The sequence below is a fragment of the Myotis daubentonii genome, chromosome 6, assembly GCF_963259705.1.
Source record: "Myotis daubentonii chromosome 6, mMyoDau2.1, whole genome shotgun sequence".
NCBI lineage: Eukaryota > Metazoa > Chordata > Mammalia > Chiroptera > Vespertilionidae > Myotis > Myotis daubentonii.
In genome coordinates, this window is record NC_081845.1 from 10,314,665 (window position 1) to 10,331,813 (window position 17,149).

General features: G+C 38.4%; 1 protein-coding gene across 2 annotated transcripts in view; it reads left to right on the forward strand.

The window, feature by feature from the left end:
* Window positions 1–2,094: 2,094 nt before the first annotated feature.
* Window positions 2,095–17,149, forward strand: part of PPIL4 (peptidylprolyl isomerase like 4) — a 29,343-nt gene continuing 14,288 nt past the window's right edge. For both annotated transcript variants that reach the window (XM_059700085.1, XM_059700086.1), the window contains exons 1-9: window positions 2,095–2,253; window positions 6,133–6,200; window positions 6,288–6,352; window positions 6,648–6,765; window positions 7,925–8,067; window positions 8,549–8,645; window positions 9,431–9,547; window positions 13,160–13,284; window positions 14,885–14,951. In XM_059700085.1, coding sequence (XP_059556068.1) covers window positions 2,184–2,253; window positions 6,133–6,200; window positions 6,288–6,352; window positions 6,648–6,765; window positions 7,925–8,067; window positions 8,549–8,645; window positions 9,431–9,547; window positions 13,160–13,284; window positions 14,885–14,951 — 870 coding nt within the window. In that variant the 5' untranslated portion in view covers window positions 2,095–2,183. The remainder of the gene's footprint in view (window positions 2,254–6,132; window positions 6,201–6,287; window positions 6,353–6,647; window positions 6,766–7,924; window positions 8,068–8,548; window positions 8,646–9,430; window positions 9,548–13,159; window positions 13,285–14,884; window positions 14,952–17,149) is intronic.

Consider the following 17,149-nt stretch of genomic DNA (forward strand, 5'->3'; position numbering starts at 1 on the left):
GGCAATTTTAAAAATTACTGTCTCTGGGGTTTTCCAGGCCACCGAGTTTCTAAAAGCAAGAAGACCTCTGTACCCAAGGTTGTTAAAAAGCAGATTGTAAATTAGTGTCTGAGAAAAACGCTATAAGTAAGACGTTAATAAAAAATATGTAAGATAATGACTGGAATTTAGGAAGTAATTGTCAGAAACCATGAGAAGTCTGAGATTTTGCCCTATTTTCAAATTAACAAGTTAGCCTGCCAGTTTCATGGGTGCTGGTGTGAGATATGAGACCCCTGGGTCAGAGCCAAACAATCATTTCTTGCAGGACAGCAAGCTGCATGTGCACCAGCATATTGGCATCAGTACCATTGTCAGACATGAAGTTATTGGAGGTTAGAAGTATGTAAAAAATGGCATAAATGAGAGTGATCAGCTTGTCCTGGAGAGTTTGGGGAATAAGCTTTGCATAGAAACTCTCTACCAAGGCCAAAAGTGATAGATCCTCCCTTTCCCGCAACTGGTGGGCGGAGTATGATGTAACCTGCAGCAGGGAAATACCTGAGCGACTAACCATATACCTTATATGGACTATACATTGGACCACCTATCCACACCTGCCAAATACCCTAAGCCAGTGGTTCTCAACCTGTGGGTCGCGACCCCTTTGGGGGGGGGTGGAACGACCCTTTCACAGGGGTCGCCTGAGACCATAAGAAAACATATATAATTACATATTGTTTTTGTGATTAATCACTATGCTTTAATTATGTTTAACTTGTAACAATGAAAATACATCCTGCATATCAGATATTTACACTACGATTCATAACAGTAGCAAAATTACAGTTATGAAGTAGCAACGAAAATAATTTTATGTTTGGGGGTCACCACAACATGAGGAACTGTATTAAAGGATCACGCGTTAGAAAGGTTGAGAACCACTGCCCTTGAAAGGACAGAGCAGGACTGATGGCTGTGTCCTTAACCCCTCTTCCAAGAAAAAGCCGCAGAGTGTATAAGTTACTCAGCCTGCCCTTATCTCGGCCAATGGGAAAGCGGGGGAAACTAGCCCAAGGCCAAAAGTATGCTGGCCACCCCCCCTGTCTTTGTGTAACCAGACCCTAGCTGCACCCTGCCCCAACCCCCCCACCCCCAACCCCAAGCCCTATAAATTCTTTGTTCTCTTGGGATTCGGGGCTCTCTCTTGCACTCAGTAATGGAGGCAAGGGGGGGGGACCAAGCGAGCTTGTATAAGAGACCCTCTGCTTTTGCATCGACTGGCTCCCTGGCATGGTTTCTTGGGGATCTTGAATTCTGGGCATAACACCCTAAGCCCTTGTTCCTATATGGATCATACAGTAAGCCACCCATCAGCGGCCCCGAGTACTCTAAGCCCCCATTCCTTCCCATTCCGCCCCTCAAAAGGGGCGCCCACCCTGCACGAGTTGCCATCCTCCCCTTGCGAGACAGCCGGCAGGCCCTTCTCCTCTAATAAAGCCTGTAGTCCTGGTTTTCGGCCTCTGTCTGATCTTTCAGAAAGTAGTTTGTATGTCTTCTAAGTTAAAGATTATTGACAAAATCAGTAGAGATTTGGGGCTGAAGCCTACGTGTGTCCCCCCTCCCCCCAAGTGGGTGGCACCGCGGTGGCCCTCAGCTATAACTGAGGCGGCCTGAGGGGCAGGAACAGGTCGCTCAGAGGCCCGCCCGGTTCTATTCTTTTTAAATATATTTTTATTGATTTCAGAGAGGAAGAGAGAGGGATAGAGAGAAACATCAATGATGAGAGAGAATCATTGATTCGCTGCCCCATGCACACCCCGCACTGGGGAGTAAGCCTGCCTGTGCCCCTGACCTGAATCAAACCCGGGACCCCTCAGTCCCCAGGCCAACACTCTATCCAGTGAGCCAAACCGGCTAGGGCTCCCCGGGCCCTTGAGACGGACATAAACAGGACACCGAATCCTTCACAGAGGCCCTTTTGGGACGGGATTCCGCCCCAGCCCAGGGCGCACCAAGATTTTTCAAAACGGGCCGCGCCGGGGGCGGGACCCACGGGAGGGGCCGCCGCCAGTGCCGCAGGAAGGGGCGGTGTCGCCGAAGGGATGACGTCATAAGTCGTCGCGCCGGGGGTGACGCGAGGCCTGGTCGACGGGCACTGCGCCTGTCACCGCGGGGCTGGCTGCGGAGGAGGAGCGGGCGCCATGGCGGTTCTGCTGGAGACCACCCTGGGCGACGTGGTCATCGACCTGTACACCGAGGAGCGGCCGCGCGGTGAGGCCCGCCCCGCGCACCTCTCGCCGGGCGGCGGCGTCCTTTCTCCCTGTGCCGCCCGGTCCCCGTGCCCGCGACCCGGCTCCGATGAGCGGGCCTCGGTTAGAGAAGTTTTCATGGGGCGCAGCCCTTCTCCCCGGCCTGGTGCTGGCCAGTGGGGGGCGGGTGCTTGTGGTCTTCCAGTGCGTGTGTGTGTGGCATATCCAGGGGGGCATACCCAGGGCCCCCAAAGTTTTAGCGGCTTTACCGCGCTTTCCTGGGGACCCGAGCACAACCGGTCCTCCTTGGACTGTGAGTCGGTGAGAGCCGGGAGGGCGTGCTCCGGCCAGTGGGCGTGGACATCCTGCCGGGATGGCGGGAGGGCTGTCCGAGGTGTGCCCGGAGCCTGAGCAGGCGCTCATTCATCGCCGACTGGGCAAGATTGTGCCAAGCCTTGGGGAGGCGCCTTCCCGGGAGGGTGTACTTTTCTATGGGGTGGGCGGGGGGTGGGTGAGGAGTGATCGACGCTGGAACCCATTGAACTTTTCAGTGTAGAGGAAGGTTGTGTGAGTTGCTATGGAAACCAGAGTCTTTCTGGTGGGGGGTGGGGAGAAGGGAAGCAAGCAAAGAATACAGAACACTTGAACTCGCTCTTTCAAAGATGAGTGGGAATGAGGGTTTTCTTTGAGTTCGTTTGGAATTTTCTGGAAACAGCAAGGAGCCTGGTGTGGCTTGAAGGAATGGTGTGTGGCGCGGGACGGCAGACTGCGAGTCTGGTGGTATGCGTGAGATCGGGAGTGGGCTTGCGAGCCCTACCGACGACCAGAGTAGCTTTCGAAGGTTTTAAAAACAGGATCGAGGCATGGCAAACTTGTTTTAGGAAGGTAATAGGCAGCGGTGTGGAGAATGTGTCAGCATAAGGGCCATCTGGAGGCCCGGGGAGATTATTACAGTCAGGGTCCTGCCCGCATGGGGTGCAGAGTCTACCAGAGCGGGTGAAACAAGCCACGGCGCAGTACAGTGATCGCCTCGGGTTACACACCCCTCCCACACTCACCCCCACCCTCACCACTAGGTACTCAACCGTATACCCATGCCTCTCATCCTGTTGCCTCAACCCCACAGTCTCTGTTGTCCTTTTGGCAGACTTCCTGCTTATCGTTCATATCTCGGGTCAGGTATGATCGCTGCTGTCTCTCCATTGTCCCTAAGCAGAGTTAGATCTGTTTCGTCTGCTCTGTCTCAAGTCTTTTATAAATCACACAACACAGATTTTGTTAAGACGTTTATCTGTTGTCCTGGAATTACTTGCAAGTCTTATCTCCTCTCAGGATATAAACTCTGCCCTCGCTGGTTTGTCTCAGTGGTTAGAGCGTCCGCCCTCGGACTGAAGGGCCGTGGGTTCAGTTCTGGTAAAGGGCATGGACCTCGTTGCAGGCCTGATCCCGGGTTGGAACATGTGGGACGTGTTCGAGAGGCAACCAATGGATGTGTGTCTCTCACATCAATGTTTCTCTCTCCTTTTCTTCCCCTCCCATACACTTTCTCTAAAATCAATGGGGAAAAATATCCTCAGGTGAGGATTAACAAAACCAAACCAAAAAATATAAACTCCAAGAGAGCAGGGACTGTGCCTTAATAATCTATCTCTATATCCTGAACACTCCGTGTAATGCTCAGCTGACCCTTTGAGGGCACACATTGAAGGTTCATTATATTGACTCATCCATATACGTGTGTTGTATTAGGACTTTCTGTGCAAGTGGGAGAAATTCAAGTCAAACTGGCTGAAAGAAAATGATTGTCTTTTGTTACTGGAGTAAGCTTGGCTATAAGGATGGTGGGATCCAGGGGATCAAAGGATGTTACAGGGAATTGTATTTGTCCTATTATGGTTTTGCTTTCCTGTGAGTTTGGTTGCCACTTTTCACATGGACCAGCACCTGGCAAATGAGTGGGCCTCTTTCCCCAGAGCTATAAGGAACTAAGGAGAGGTAGGGTTACTCCACCTAATCAACACCTAATTAGAACAGACAAGCATGGGTTTGCAAAGATACCTTGGAACACTAAGAACATAAGCCCACTCCGTTTATATGTATTTGTAAGCATGTGATCAGTTATTTGTTTATATGTATAACTACTTATCAATCCATAATAAACATATCCAGATTTATTTTTCTTCCTCCTTCTTTTCCTCTCTCCATTCTTTTTCTTTCCTTTTTACTTTTTATTATAAAAAACTATTTCCTTAGTATCATTTGTATTTTCCCAATGTGTCATAAACATTTAGAAGATATTTGGTAATACCACATGATCTCAGTCATTTGTGGAATATAATGAACAACATAAACTGATGAACAAAAATAGATCCAGAGACAGAGAAGCATGGAATAGATGCCAAACTTCAGAGGGAAGGCAGGGAAGGGCGGGGGCAGGGCAGTAAAAGATCAACCAAAGGAGTTGTATGCATGCATATAAGCATAACCAATTGACACAGACACTAGGGGGGTGAGGGTATGTGCTGGGGGGTGGGGGTGGCCTGGGAGAGGTCAGTGGGGGGAGACATATGTAATACTTTAAACAATAAAGAATTTTTTTATATATTTTATTTATTTTTTACAGAGAGGAAGGGAGAGGGATAGAGAGTTAGAAACATCGATGAGAGAGGAACATCGATCAGCTGCCTCCTGCACACTCCCCACTAGGAATGTGGTCGCAACCAAGGTACATGCCCTTGACTGGAATCGAACCCGGGACCCCTGAGTCCGCAGGCCGACGCTCTATCCGCTGAGCCAAACCGGTCAGGGCTAAACAATAAAGAATTTAAAAAATATTCGGTAATTTAGGTTCCAAACAATGACCATATAGTATTATATTGGTTGATATATCTCTTAGATCTCTTTTAATATATAGGTTCTCCCCCTCCCTTTTTAAAAATTAAGACTTTACTTTTTTTAGAGCAGTTTTAGCTTTTTAGAAAAACTGAGGGGAAGATACAGAGATGTCCAATATACCCCCTACTCCCACACATGTACAGCATCCCCTAATTGTCATTATTTCCTACCAGCATCATATATCTTTTGTATATTTATTTGTACCACTAGAGGCCCAGTGCTTGACATTCGTGAACTGGGGGGAGTCCCTCAGTCCGGCCTGCGTCCTCTCACAGTCTAGGACCCCCGAGGGGTCCTTAGCGCTGCTGCTGCTGCTGCTGCTGAGGCGGGAAGGCTCCCGCCACCGCTGCGCTCGCCAGCCATGAGCCTGGCTTCTGGCTGAGCAGTGCTCCCCCTGTGGGAGCGCACTGACCACCAGGGGCCAGTCCTGCATTGAGTATCTTCCCCCTGGTGGTCAGTGCGCGTTGACTGGTCGTTCTGCTGTTCGGTCTATTTGCATATTAGGGTTTTATTGTATAGACTGTAACATTGTACATGTTGTACATTCTCTGTTCTCTGCCAATCCAGTTTTTTTAAAAGTCTCTACGAGGTCTTCTAATTTCTCTAGCCAGAAACAATCCCTCTCTTGAACTCTTGTGGCATTTTTTTAACCTACATTTTACTATTTAAGTGGCAGAAATGGTATTTTCAGATATGGCCAGTATTGTAACTAATTTTTCTTTTTTTCTCTTATAAAATCAATTTATAAATGATTGCTTATCTCAGAATTGTCAGTTTTCTGCATTAGCTCATATGCCCAAGAAACCCTAAGAAAAAGAATAAAAAAATAGTTTAAAATATATTGCTCTTTTTTAAGCTCACTGCCTTTTTTTTATGGCTTTGAATATTTGACCATTTGGGGGAGGTTTTGTATAGTAATTTAGAAATTAAATTATACTAACTGTTCTTGTACTTGCTTAAAATGTATTTGAACTACTGTGATAAATTTACTATTTTTTTCTTTCAGCCTGTTTGAATTTCCTGAAGTTGTGCAAGATAAAATATTACAATTATTGCCTTATTCACAATGTACAGGTGAGTTGCTGGATATTAGTCATGTTCTTTGTTATTGGAACCATCTAGCAAATTATGTGAATTAATAAAGTATCCTATATATTATAGAGGGACTTTATCATCCAAACTGGTGATCCTACAGGGACTGGCCGTGGAGGAGAGTCTGTTTTTGGGTAAGTTCTTTTATTTTTAAATGAGTAAAATAGAATTGCCTCTTTACATTATTTAACTAGCATATTTCAGTCTGCATTTTAAAATATGGTTCAAATTAGATTTTTTCCAAGTTCCTGCAGCGGTTGCCAACCTTTTGGACCTTATGGACCACCGGTTGGCGACCACTGGAAGTGAGGAATATTTTGAATCATACTGATATTTCTATAAAGAAATGGCAACCCTATATGTTACTAGTACTTCTATATTTTGTGTTGAGAATACTTATATTTTATACCTTATTGTATGTATTTTCAGTCAACTGTATGGTGATCAAGCAAGGTTTTTCGATGCAGAAAAAGTACCAAGAATTAAGCACAAGAAGAAAGGCACTGTGTCCATGGTGAACAATGGCAGTGATCAGCATGGATCTCAGGTTAGGAAGTGGGTGAAAAGATGGGTTTTGCTTTAAAATGAGGGACTATAAGGATCCTACAAAGTTAGAATTACCCAGTAAGGAGAACATTTCAATCAAAGATATTTGTTAAAGGAAAAATACTACACTCTTTATAACAAAAATTATATGACATCACAAAAAAAGAAAAAAATTATTTTGTTCTTTTAAATGCAAGGCATGTCCATCGTGAGAAATTTAGAAAACACTGAAAAGTACAAAGAAGAAAATAACATTACCCCCAATGCTACCATTCATGGATCAACACTGTTCACATTGTGCCCCGTTTCCTTTCTGTATTTATTACTTATTTCAAAACGGGCCATGTTGAGCACTTTACATTCTTTGCCTTCTTGAATACTCACTGAAACCCCATTTGGGGAAGATGCTTTTATTCCCTCACAGTTTACACGTGAAGAAACTGAGCCTTGCTTTGGCCAAGTATTTTAAACAATCAGAGCAACATCTATGTATGTGTTGACATTTTATGTATAAACTTTTTACTTACTACTAGTAACAAATGGGTAAGAATCCATGAAGTTAATATAGAATCTTTTGTGTATTTTTTGTCAGTCTGTTAACTAATTTCAGTTTGAAATACACACACACACACACACACACACACACACACACACACACACACACACACTGAGTGGCCAGATTATTATGACCACCCCGTCAGTACAATGAAGTGAATTAGTTATGCAAATAATAATAATAATAGTAAAACCTTGAGAGTATTTGCTTAGGAAGTTTTCAATATTCAGTATTTTTGGAAGTGTCAATGAAGTACTGATGGGGTGGTCATAATAATCTGGCCACTCAGTGTATGTATGTGTATGTGTGTGTATGTATGTGTGTGTGTGTATATATATACATATATACACACAGTGGGGCCTTGACTTATGAGTGTCCTGACTAGCGAGTTTTTTGAGATACCAGCTGTCTCTCTGCCGATATTTTGCGTTGATTTGATAGAGTAATTTGAGTTAACAAGCTCCTTAAGGAGCTCCTTAACAAGCTTGGTCTCGGAACGAATTAAACTCGTAAGTCAAGGCCCCCACTGTGTGTGTATATATATATATATTACATATATATGCATACAAACACATGCTTTTGTGTTCTGTGTTTTTCTTTATAGTTTCTTATTACTACAGGAGATAATCTAGATTACCTTGACGGTGTTCATACAGTGTTTGGTGAGGTGACAGAAGGCATGGACATAATTAAGAAAATTAATGAGACCTTTGTTGACAAGGATTTTGTACCATATCAAGATATCAGGTATGGTTACAATTTACTATCTGAATGTATTAGAATGTTTTAATACTGTGGTGTTTGACATGGTAGTGGTGATGGTATATGTAAGACTGTTTCTTGAATAAAGACTATAAGAATCTTTATGTTTTTACATTTTTATGTTTTTACACTTGTACTAATTATTTATAATTGCATATTCTGGGAGGAATTATTAAGCCTTTAATTTAGTATTTAAAAATATAGGTTATTGAGAAATACAGCAAAAGTACTAAGAATTAGACATTATTTTAGAGTAATGCAGAGTAATAAATATAATATCAAACAATCAAAAACAGTAACATTAATTGTGACAGAGTACTCTAGTACCCTCCTGGTGCAATAAAATTTAGGAGGTTATGGTTTTTGGCTTTAAGGATACATAGACATTTGTTAAAATATTTGCAAAAAGTAAAACAGATTCTGAAGCAATGTAACCATAACCTTTGACATGGATTTATTTTGTAAGGATTAATCATACAGTGATTTTAGATGATCCATTTGATGACCCTCCGGATTTATTAATTCCTGATCGATCACCAGAACCTACTAGGGAACAACTAGATGTAAGTTGAGTCCTCTTGTGATTGAATGTTCATGCATATTAATGCTTTGCATAGCTTTTGCTTTTTAGCCTATTAAAACATTTCTTCAGAATGCCTATCTTGTTTGATCAATTATTCTAGGATAAGTGTAGAGTTCTTTTTCTTTTCTATGGAGGCAATTCATTTTTCTAGCTATGCTTTTATCATAATATCCTTTCTTCAGTTTCTGTTCCACCAGAAGAGCCTTAGCTCTGGAAGCTTATATGATTACTTCGGGAAAATTTTTTTTTTTTTTTTTTTAATATCCTAACTAAAATTTCAAGAATTTTAGGCTAAATTAAACTATCAACCTTTAAAATAATTTTTCAGCTGGGACATACTCTGAAGCCAGGCTAGAACCCAGAAATTTCTGTGGAATAATGCAGTTTTTCCTCAGATACTTTAAAGTATAAATTTCTGCTTATGAGACTTCCCTTAAAGCTAAATTTATCTTTATAATTGGATTTGATGCTTAATTTCTAACATCATTTGTCTTCTGCATTCAGCAGTTAGTTGGATACAGATAGTTTCTATATAAATGTTTATTTTGAGGTAACAATAAATTAGAAGATTAGTCTGGCTAATAATATTGAATGAATTTACATTAATTTTCAGAGGTAAGTTTCACATACGTGAAACAAATGAAGTAATTCTATTCTAATGCATTTGATGGAACTAAGAATAAAGTATAATGTCCCAGATTTTTCTGTTTGTTTTTTTTTAAATTATATATATATACATATATATGAGAAACTTTTGTCTTACAGAGTGGTCGAATAGGAGCAGATGAAGAAATTGATGATTTCAAAGGAAGATCAGCTGAAGAAGTAGAAGAAATAAAGGCAGAAAAAGAGGCCAAAACTCAAGCTATTTTATTAGAAATGGTAAGTAATTTTATTTGTTCAAATAGTTGTTCAGTAATATATTTAATACATACTTACTGTTGGTTTATCTATTTCTGGCTTTTTGATAGTCTTAAAATATAAACATTTAGCTAAGAGTTTTTTTCTGGATAGATTTTGTGTAAAATAATAATACATGAAAGTAAACAAATTTGATTCCACTATTAATAAAGTGTCAAGTGCCTTTTTAAAAAATGGGGAAGGGATATCCAACTTACAAATATTTAATGGATTTTAATAGTTATACTCATCATTTTAAAAGAGCATTTCTTGGATTCAATTTTATATATATATTAACAAATAATTCTTTGTACAGCTCAAGTATTGAGATTAAATATTAGAATAGTAGTTACAGGATAAAATAAACCTTGGTAGAACTGAGAGAGAGAAACATTGATATGAGAGAAACATTGCTTGCCTCATCCCTGACCAGGAGGATCAAACCAGAAGCCTAGATTTGTGCCCTGACCGGGAATCCTATCTGAAACCTTTTGGTGCATGGAACGATGCTCCAACCAACTGAGCCACCCGCCCAGGGCTCATAGTCTGTTTTAAAATTCATATTAGCATCATCAGTCTGAAGGAATAAGTATTAAAGACTGTAATTCAGGAATAACATTATTGATTTAAAAAAATTGAAATTAATACATTTTAATGAGCACACAGTATCAGAGAACATTGACCCAGAACAGTCAACACCAAGTCAAATTATAAGAAAAATCCTTTGAGCCACAACTGGGCAACAAGAATAAGTGACATATAAGGAAAAGAACAGTAGATTATCATCAGAATTTTCAGCAGCAAAAGTATAAGAAGTTCATGCCTGAAGAAAATGGGCTAATGTGTTTTTAAAAATTTTTATTTGCAGATAATTGTAAATTTATGGAACATTTTCAAAAAAATAGTGTAGAGGACTTCTATATACTTTTTACCCAGACTTACCAATTTTTAACTTTGCCACATCTGCCTGATCATTCATTCTCTCTCCTCTCCCACTCCTCTCCCTCCTCTCTCTTTTTCTCTGTTCTCCCCCTCTTTATGTTTTTGATGATATGTGTACATGCACTTATTATTTTTTCTGGACCATTTGAAATTAAATGCAAACATCCCCTTTACCTCCTACATCACTATGTATTTCCTAAGATCAACATTATCATTCTACATATTCATCGTACAGTTATTGAAATCAGGAAATTAAATATCAATAGAAATTGCAGTTCATGCTACAATTTTGTAAGTTATTTCGGAAATATTCTTTATAGCTCTGCCCTCCCTACCCCACCCCAGTGTAGAATCCAGCTTTCAAAACCTGTCAAGCCCAGAAGGGTGATGCATATCTTTGTGTTTAATAGGATATATCAGTGAAAAAAAGATTTGCCTTTGTGGAACTTATATATTAGTATAGAACCCATTATTATTAACTAAAGTCTATAATTTACATTAGGATGAACTTGTGTTGTACATTCTGTGGATTTTGACAGATGCCATGTATCCACCATTATAGTATCACACAGAATAGTTTCATTACTCCCCTAAATCTTCTTCGTTCCACTTCTTCATCTCTATCTCCCACAACCTTTGATAACTACCGATCTTTTTTGACTGTCTGCATCATTTTTGTCTCTCTTCAGAATGTCATATAATTGGAATCATACAGTATGTAGCTTTTCAGACTGGCTTCTTTCATTTAGCATTATGTATTTAAGGTTCTTCCATGTCTTTTGATTCTTAATGTACCACAGTTTGTTTATCCATTCACCTATTAAAATACCAGTTGCTTCTAAGTTCTAACATGTATGAATAAAGCTGTTGTAAACATTTGTGTGTACATTTTTGTGTGGACCTTTTTTTAACTCATTTCGATAAATACCTAGGAGTGCAATTGCTGGGTTGTATGGTTTAGCCTTGTGAGAAACTGCCAAACTAGCAATAAATGAGAGTTCCTGTTGCTCTGTCTCGTTTCCAGCATGTGGTGTTGTCAGTGTTTTGGATTTTAACCATTCTAATACATGAGCCTGTCCTTTTTGGTCCTCACTATTATCTTCTATTTTCTAAGCACATCAGTTTCTCTTACTTATTTGTGTGTAAGTAATATAATGATAATTTAACTGGTGTTTTGCATTATTAACCAGTGTTTTGAACTTCATAACTGTTAAAAGTATTTTAAATTTCCTTGTTATCTTTGACAAGTAGTATAGTAAGTATTTTCCTAACATTAAAGTTCTTTATTTGTGCTTCCTTGAGATGTGATATTTCTGCACTGTAGGTGCTTCTGGCGATTTTACTGATTTGCTCTTCCCCATATGTGCTGTGATACTTCTTACTGGACATAAGTGGTGCTTGTCTTTGAAGGCTTTGAAGACACTGAGCAGATCTTACTGGTGGTGTTTCTTCTTGCTGTTTCTGATTTTCATGATTTCCTTTTGTTTTAGCATGTTTATTGAAAGAGGAAATTCTTTATGTGATAATCTTATGAGAAATAATCTCAGAGTTTTTGAATGAAGGCCATGGGAAATAATAATTTTCCCACAATGAAACCAATACCACTATGGGTTTCTCTCGCTGTTGCCCTCACTGCTGCTTCAGTGAGAAGTGGATTGCTCTGCTCAGAGTAGTGGTTGACTGTGCAGTTGACTTCAATGTGACTGAAGGAGATGATAGTGAGGGTGAGAGTTAAAAGCTAGAAACACTATCCAGGAATTATTGCTGTTCCATATTGAACAATAATGTGGAAAGAACTGGCATTACTAATCACATAAGGCTAGATTCAATAAGATAAGATTTTTCAAAAGTTTAAAATCAAGCAAAACTAAATAATATATTGCTTAGGAATACATACCTCTCTGGTAAAACTCTAAAGCAGTGGTTCTCAACCTTCCTAATGCCGCGACCCTTTAATACAGTTCCTCATGTTGTGGTGACCCCCAATTTCATTGTTACAAATTGAACATAATTAAAGCATAGTGATTAATCACAAAAACAATATGTAATTATATATTTTTCTGATGGTCTTAGGCGACCCCTGTGAAAGTGTCGTTCGACCCCCAAAGGGGTTGCAACCCACAGGTTGAGAACCGCTGAATTCTAAAGATATGCAAGGGGATGGTCAAAAAGAAAAACCAAGAAGTAGGATATTTATTATATCTGGTAAGAGAGGCAGAGGGATAATGGGATCAGGAGACATTTTAGTTCTTAAGCTAGTTGTCATCATGGCTGTTTTTTATGTTTATGCTTCATAACTTAGATATACTTTACATAAATTCCGTTTTAATATATCAAATAGGAAAAAGAAAAAGTGAAGATAAAACCCAGATAAACTTGAGTCAAATCGCAACTCAGCTGCATATCACTGTGTGGCTTGGGGCAAGTTAGTTATTTAACCTTTTTGAATTCCACTTTCACAAAATGGATTATTATTTTAAGAATTGTCCGTAATGAATTTTGAGGTGTTATTTAGATTTCTTTTTCTGATCCTGCAGTTTATAATGTAAATTTAGATGTTTTAGGAAAATTGGCATTTTGATGTGGATAGAGTATTTAGAATGGAAAATAAATAAAGGAATTGATTTATATTTTTGTTTGTTTATAATTTAGGTGGGAGACCTACCTGATGCAGATATTAAACCTCCAGAAAATGTTCTGTTTGTGTGTAAATTGAATCCAGTGACCACAGATGAGGATTTGGAGATAATATTCTCAAGATTTGGGCCAATAAGAAGGTAATCTCTAGAATTAGTGAAAGATTTTAGGAAAACTAGGTATTAATTTGTGGCTTTCTAATGACATATTTTCGATGAAGCTATGAATTCTAGGTGAATTTTGTACAGGTGAATTTTACACTTGAATCCTTGGGACAGAGGGAAGAAAAATAATGTATGTATATGTGTAAGTATATATAAGCATATATACATATACATATACAGTATATATATAATTGAATGATTTACAACACATTTTCACAGGAGGTGGATGGAACAGTTTAAATCTAGTACTAAAAACATTTATCTCATTTATATTCTCCTTAGAATTACCAGCAATCTGTATCAAAATTAATTTGAATCTAAATTTTCCCAAATATTTCTTTTGGCTAATTTCCTCTGCATTGTTAATGCAAAAGTCTACTAAGTTAGTATTCCTGTGAGAAAGGGAAATATTTTATAATTAATTAAAAAGTATTAATTTATGGCCCTGGCAGGGTGGTTCAGTTGGTTGGAGCATCATCCCATATACCAAAAGGTTGCGGGTTAGATCCCAGTTAGATGCGTACAGGAAGCAACTGATTGATGTTTTTCTCTCACAGCGATGTTTCTCTCTCTCACTTTCTCTCTTTTTCAAATCAATTTAAAAAAATTTTTATTTTATGTTTAGAATTTCATTTCATGTTTTTCTCCCATGAAGCCATTCTTAACTCTTCCTGTTGAAATAAAAATCTTTCTGTAAATGATTACCCAACTTTATTCCTTCACCTACTTACATTATATCATTTTTATAAAAAATATTCCTATACTGCTGCTTTTTATTTTTCAGTTTTAGACATATGCTGACTTCCTGCTAAACAAGATGAGGATTTTACTTCTATTAATAACTCCCCATGTTCATTCTTTCTTCCAGCTACTTTGGTTATGTCATAATTATGGTTAGGTCATTGTTCAATATGTACATTTTAATGTGTATGTAACTACCGTAACAGCTGAACCATTTTCTTTAATGTGATTATTTTTCCTTTTTCTCATAATGTTTTATTTTCTTGTTCCATTTAATGTAATGAGACTTAGGATATGTCAGGAAAGGGACAAGCCGGTCCTTTCAGTTCAACTTTATTGGCCCTTTCTCTTGGTTGTTAAGGTGGATTAGTTCTGTAGACTAGCTATACTGTGGGGTTAAATTTGAGCTTGGTTTGTATTAAAATTCAAAAACTCCAAAGCATAAACTTACTAAACATGTGCTATACATGTATGAATGTGCATACATTATCCTAATAGTAACATTAGATATTCTATAATTTATCTACATTTGGGGACTAGAAATGAATTATGATTTTAAAAACTTTTTAGCAGTAGTTTACTTTTGTTATAGGCAAATTAAATATTTTTATCTTATTTTTCCTTTAGTTCTTCGGGAATTTAGGGCTGCAGGCCTATATAGGGCATTTAGAGTAGAATTAGATAATGTGATTACTAGCCTGGTGAACTATTTAAAAAATTGTTATTGGAAAAATTTAACTTTGTCTTTTAATAACTGTCTTATTTTGTTCTTCAGTTATGAAGAGTGAGAGTGAATGCTTTTTTTAAAAGTCACTTCTCCCAAACTTTCTTTCAGTTGTGAAGTTATTCGAGATTGGAAGACAGGAGAATCCCTCTGTTATGCTTTTATTGAATTTGAAAAGGTAGGTCATAATATAGATCTATTAAGTTTGGTATTTTTTTGTTCTTTTATGATTTTAAAATGTGAAAATTGCAAGAACTTGTTCTAGTCCCTAAGATTAGGAAATTATTGTGCCCTTTCTTTAGGCAACAAAGAAAACTAACTGTATTATAGTCAAATAGGGGATAAATTCAACATCTGTTGATGTTAATGTATGTACCTTTACATTAGATTCAGAGGCAGTCTGTGTTCATGAATCTTGAAAACTTTAAAGTTTTAGGTAAAGTCCTTCACACTCTATAAATGATGTTTCAGTGTTATTTACATAGATATAATCGAGTAACGAAAAAGAACTGGACTGGGTGTTAAGTTCTAGATATTAATCTGAGCTTTGTCACTGATCAGCTATTGTATGACATTTGGCAGTTTAGAACTCTTATTTCCAGGTGTTAACGTCCTTATAAATAAAGCTTGTGTATTGGATTAGATGGTACCTTCTAGGTCTAAAATAATAATGATAACTTATGTTACTTAAATAACTTTCTTTAAGCCAGGCATTATGCTACTTGCTATGCATTTAATCTTTACAACTCTGTGAGATAGGTACTGCCCTCCTTTTCCAAATAAGTAAATTGAAACACATAGTGATAACGTGACTTATTTAAGATCATGTCATACCTGGGATTTGAACTTTCATATGTGTGAACTTAAATAAGTTCACATTGCTTTTTGCCACTATGCTAGGTAAGGCTATTTTTTAATGCAGCTTTGGACTGATATATGTCCAATAGTAGCTCATTCTAAATTATAGTTATCCCAAAGTATTTATTGAACCCCTTTTATATATCAGTGTGATAAGTCCTAGGATTACAAGATGAATAATGGAGGGTTGGGAAGACAGACACCTAACAAATTTTACCTAGATATTGTTGGGTGTACCAGAAATGGTATCTACAAGGTACATTGGTGCTTTAGTTTACTATGGATACTTCTTATAGACCTGACAGTGTCATTCCATCATTGACACTATAGGATATATTATTTATTTACTCACAAATATAATTTCATTTCATTTATAGCACATAGACTATTGACTGCCTGTGTTTTTTCAGTCTTCTGCAGATATACCATTTTCCATGAATATGTAGTGCAGTTCAACTTTATAGAATCTATGAGTTCTTTATCATGATTCAGCATTTCTGTTTTTGAGGTGGATCTTTTGTGACCTTTATCATTTCTTGAAAATCAGATTAAGCTACATCATTCTGCTTCATAATTTCTCATGGCCCGTAGCCTCTTTGTAAGTGTTCATCATTTAGTTTGTATTTTTGCATGTATGGCAAGTTCTATATGTTTTGGATAATCTGATCCCCCAATTTTTTAAACTGAAGAGTAAAACACATACAGAAAATGTACAGCTCATGAGTAAACAGCTTGACAAATTACCACAGTTATCATACCCATGTAGAACCATCACTCAGGTCAAGAAATAAAACATTAGCAGGAAAAAATTATCGGGATCCCAGAAGCCCTCATGTGTCCCCTGCAGATAATTTCCCCATCACTGCTACTTCTGACAGCATAGGTTGGTTTTGTCTAATTTTAAACGTGATATGTCAACACGTGTGTGTACTTTTGTATTCAGCTTTATTTGCTCAGTGTTATATTTGTAAGATTTATATATGTTTCTGCATGGTATTTCATTGTAATAAGTGTGTGTTTGACACAATCTGTGAATGATATAATTCTCCTCTGGGTCAGCATCCATAATCAAACACAAAAGCAGTTCTTCATTGAAACAAATGAATAGTCATACTAAATGGGATAACTTAAGGCCACAGCCTCCCATTAGGTCAGGTTTTGCTGTCAAATGGATTTTAACCCCAGATTTATAAAAACAACTTTCAATTTTCAGGATATTTATGGGTTTTGACTAAAAGGGTTTGTAGATTTAGATAAGACAATTGGTGCCCTGCAGAAGAGGCTCTGGTTGAGCATCAACCATGAACTAGGAGGTCATGCACTGTTCAATTCCTGGTCAGGGCACATGCCTGGCTTGTGGGCTCGAACCCCAGGAGGGAGTGTGCAGGAGGCAGCTGATCAGTGATTCTCTGTCATCATTGATGTTTCTATCCCTCTCTCTGAAATCAATAAAAAGCATGTTAAAAAAAAAGTCAATTGGTAAGTATATGTATGTCCACTACAATTGGACTGCCTCGG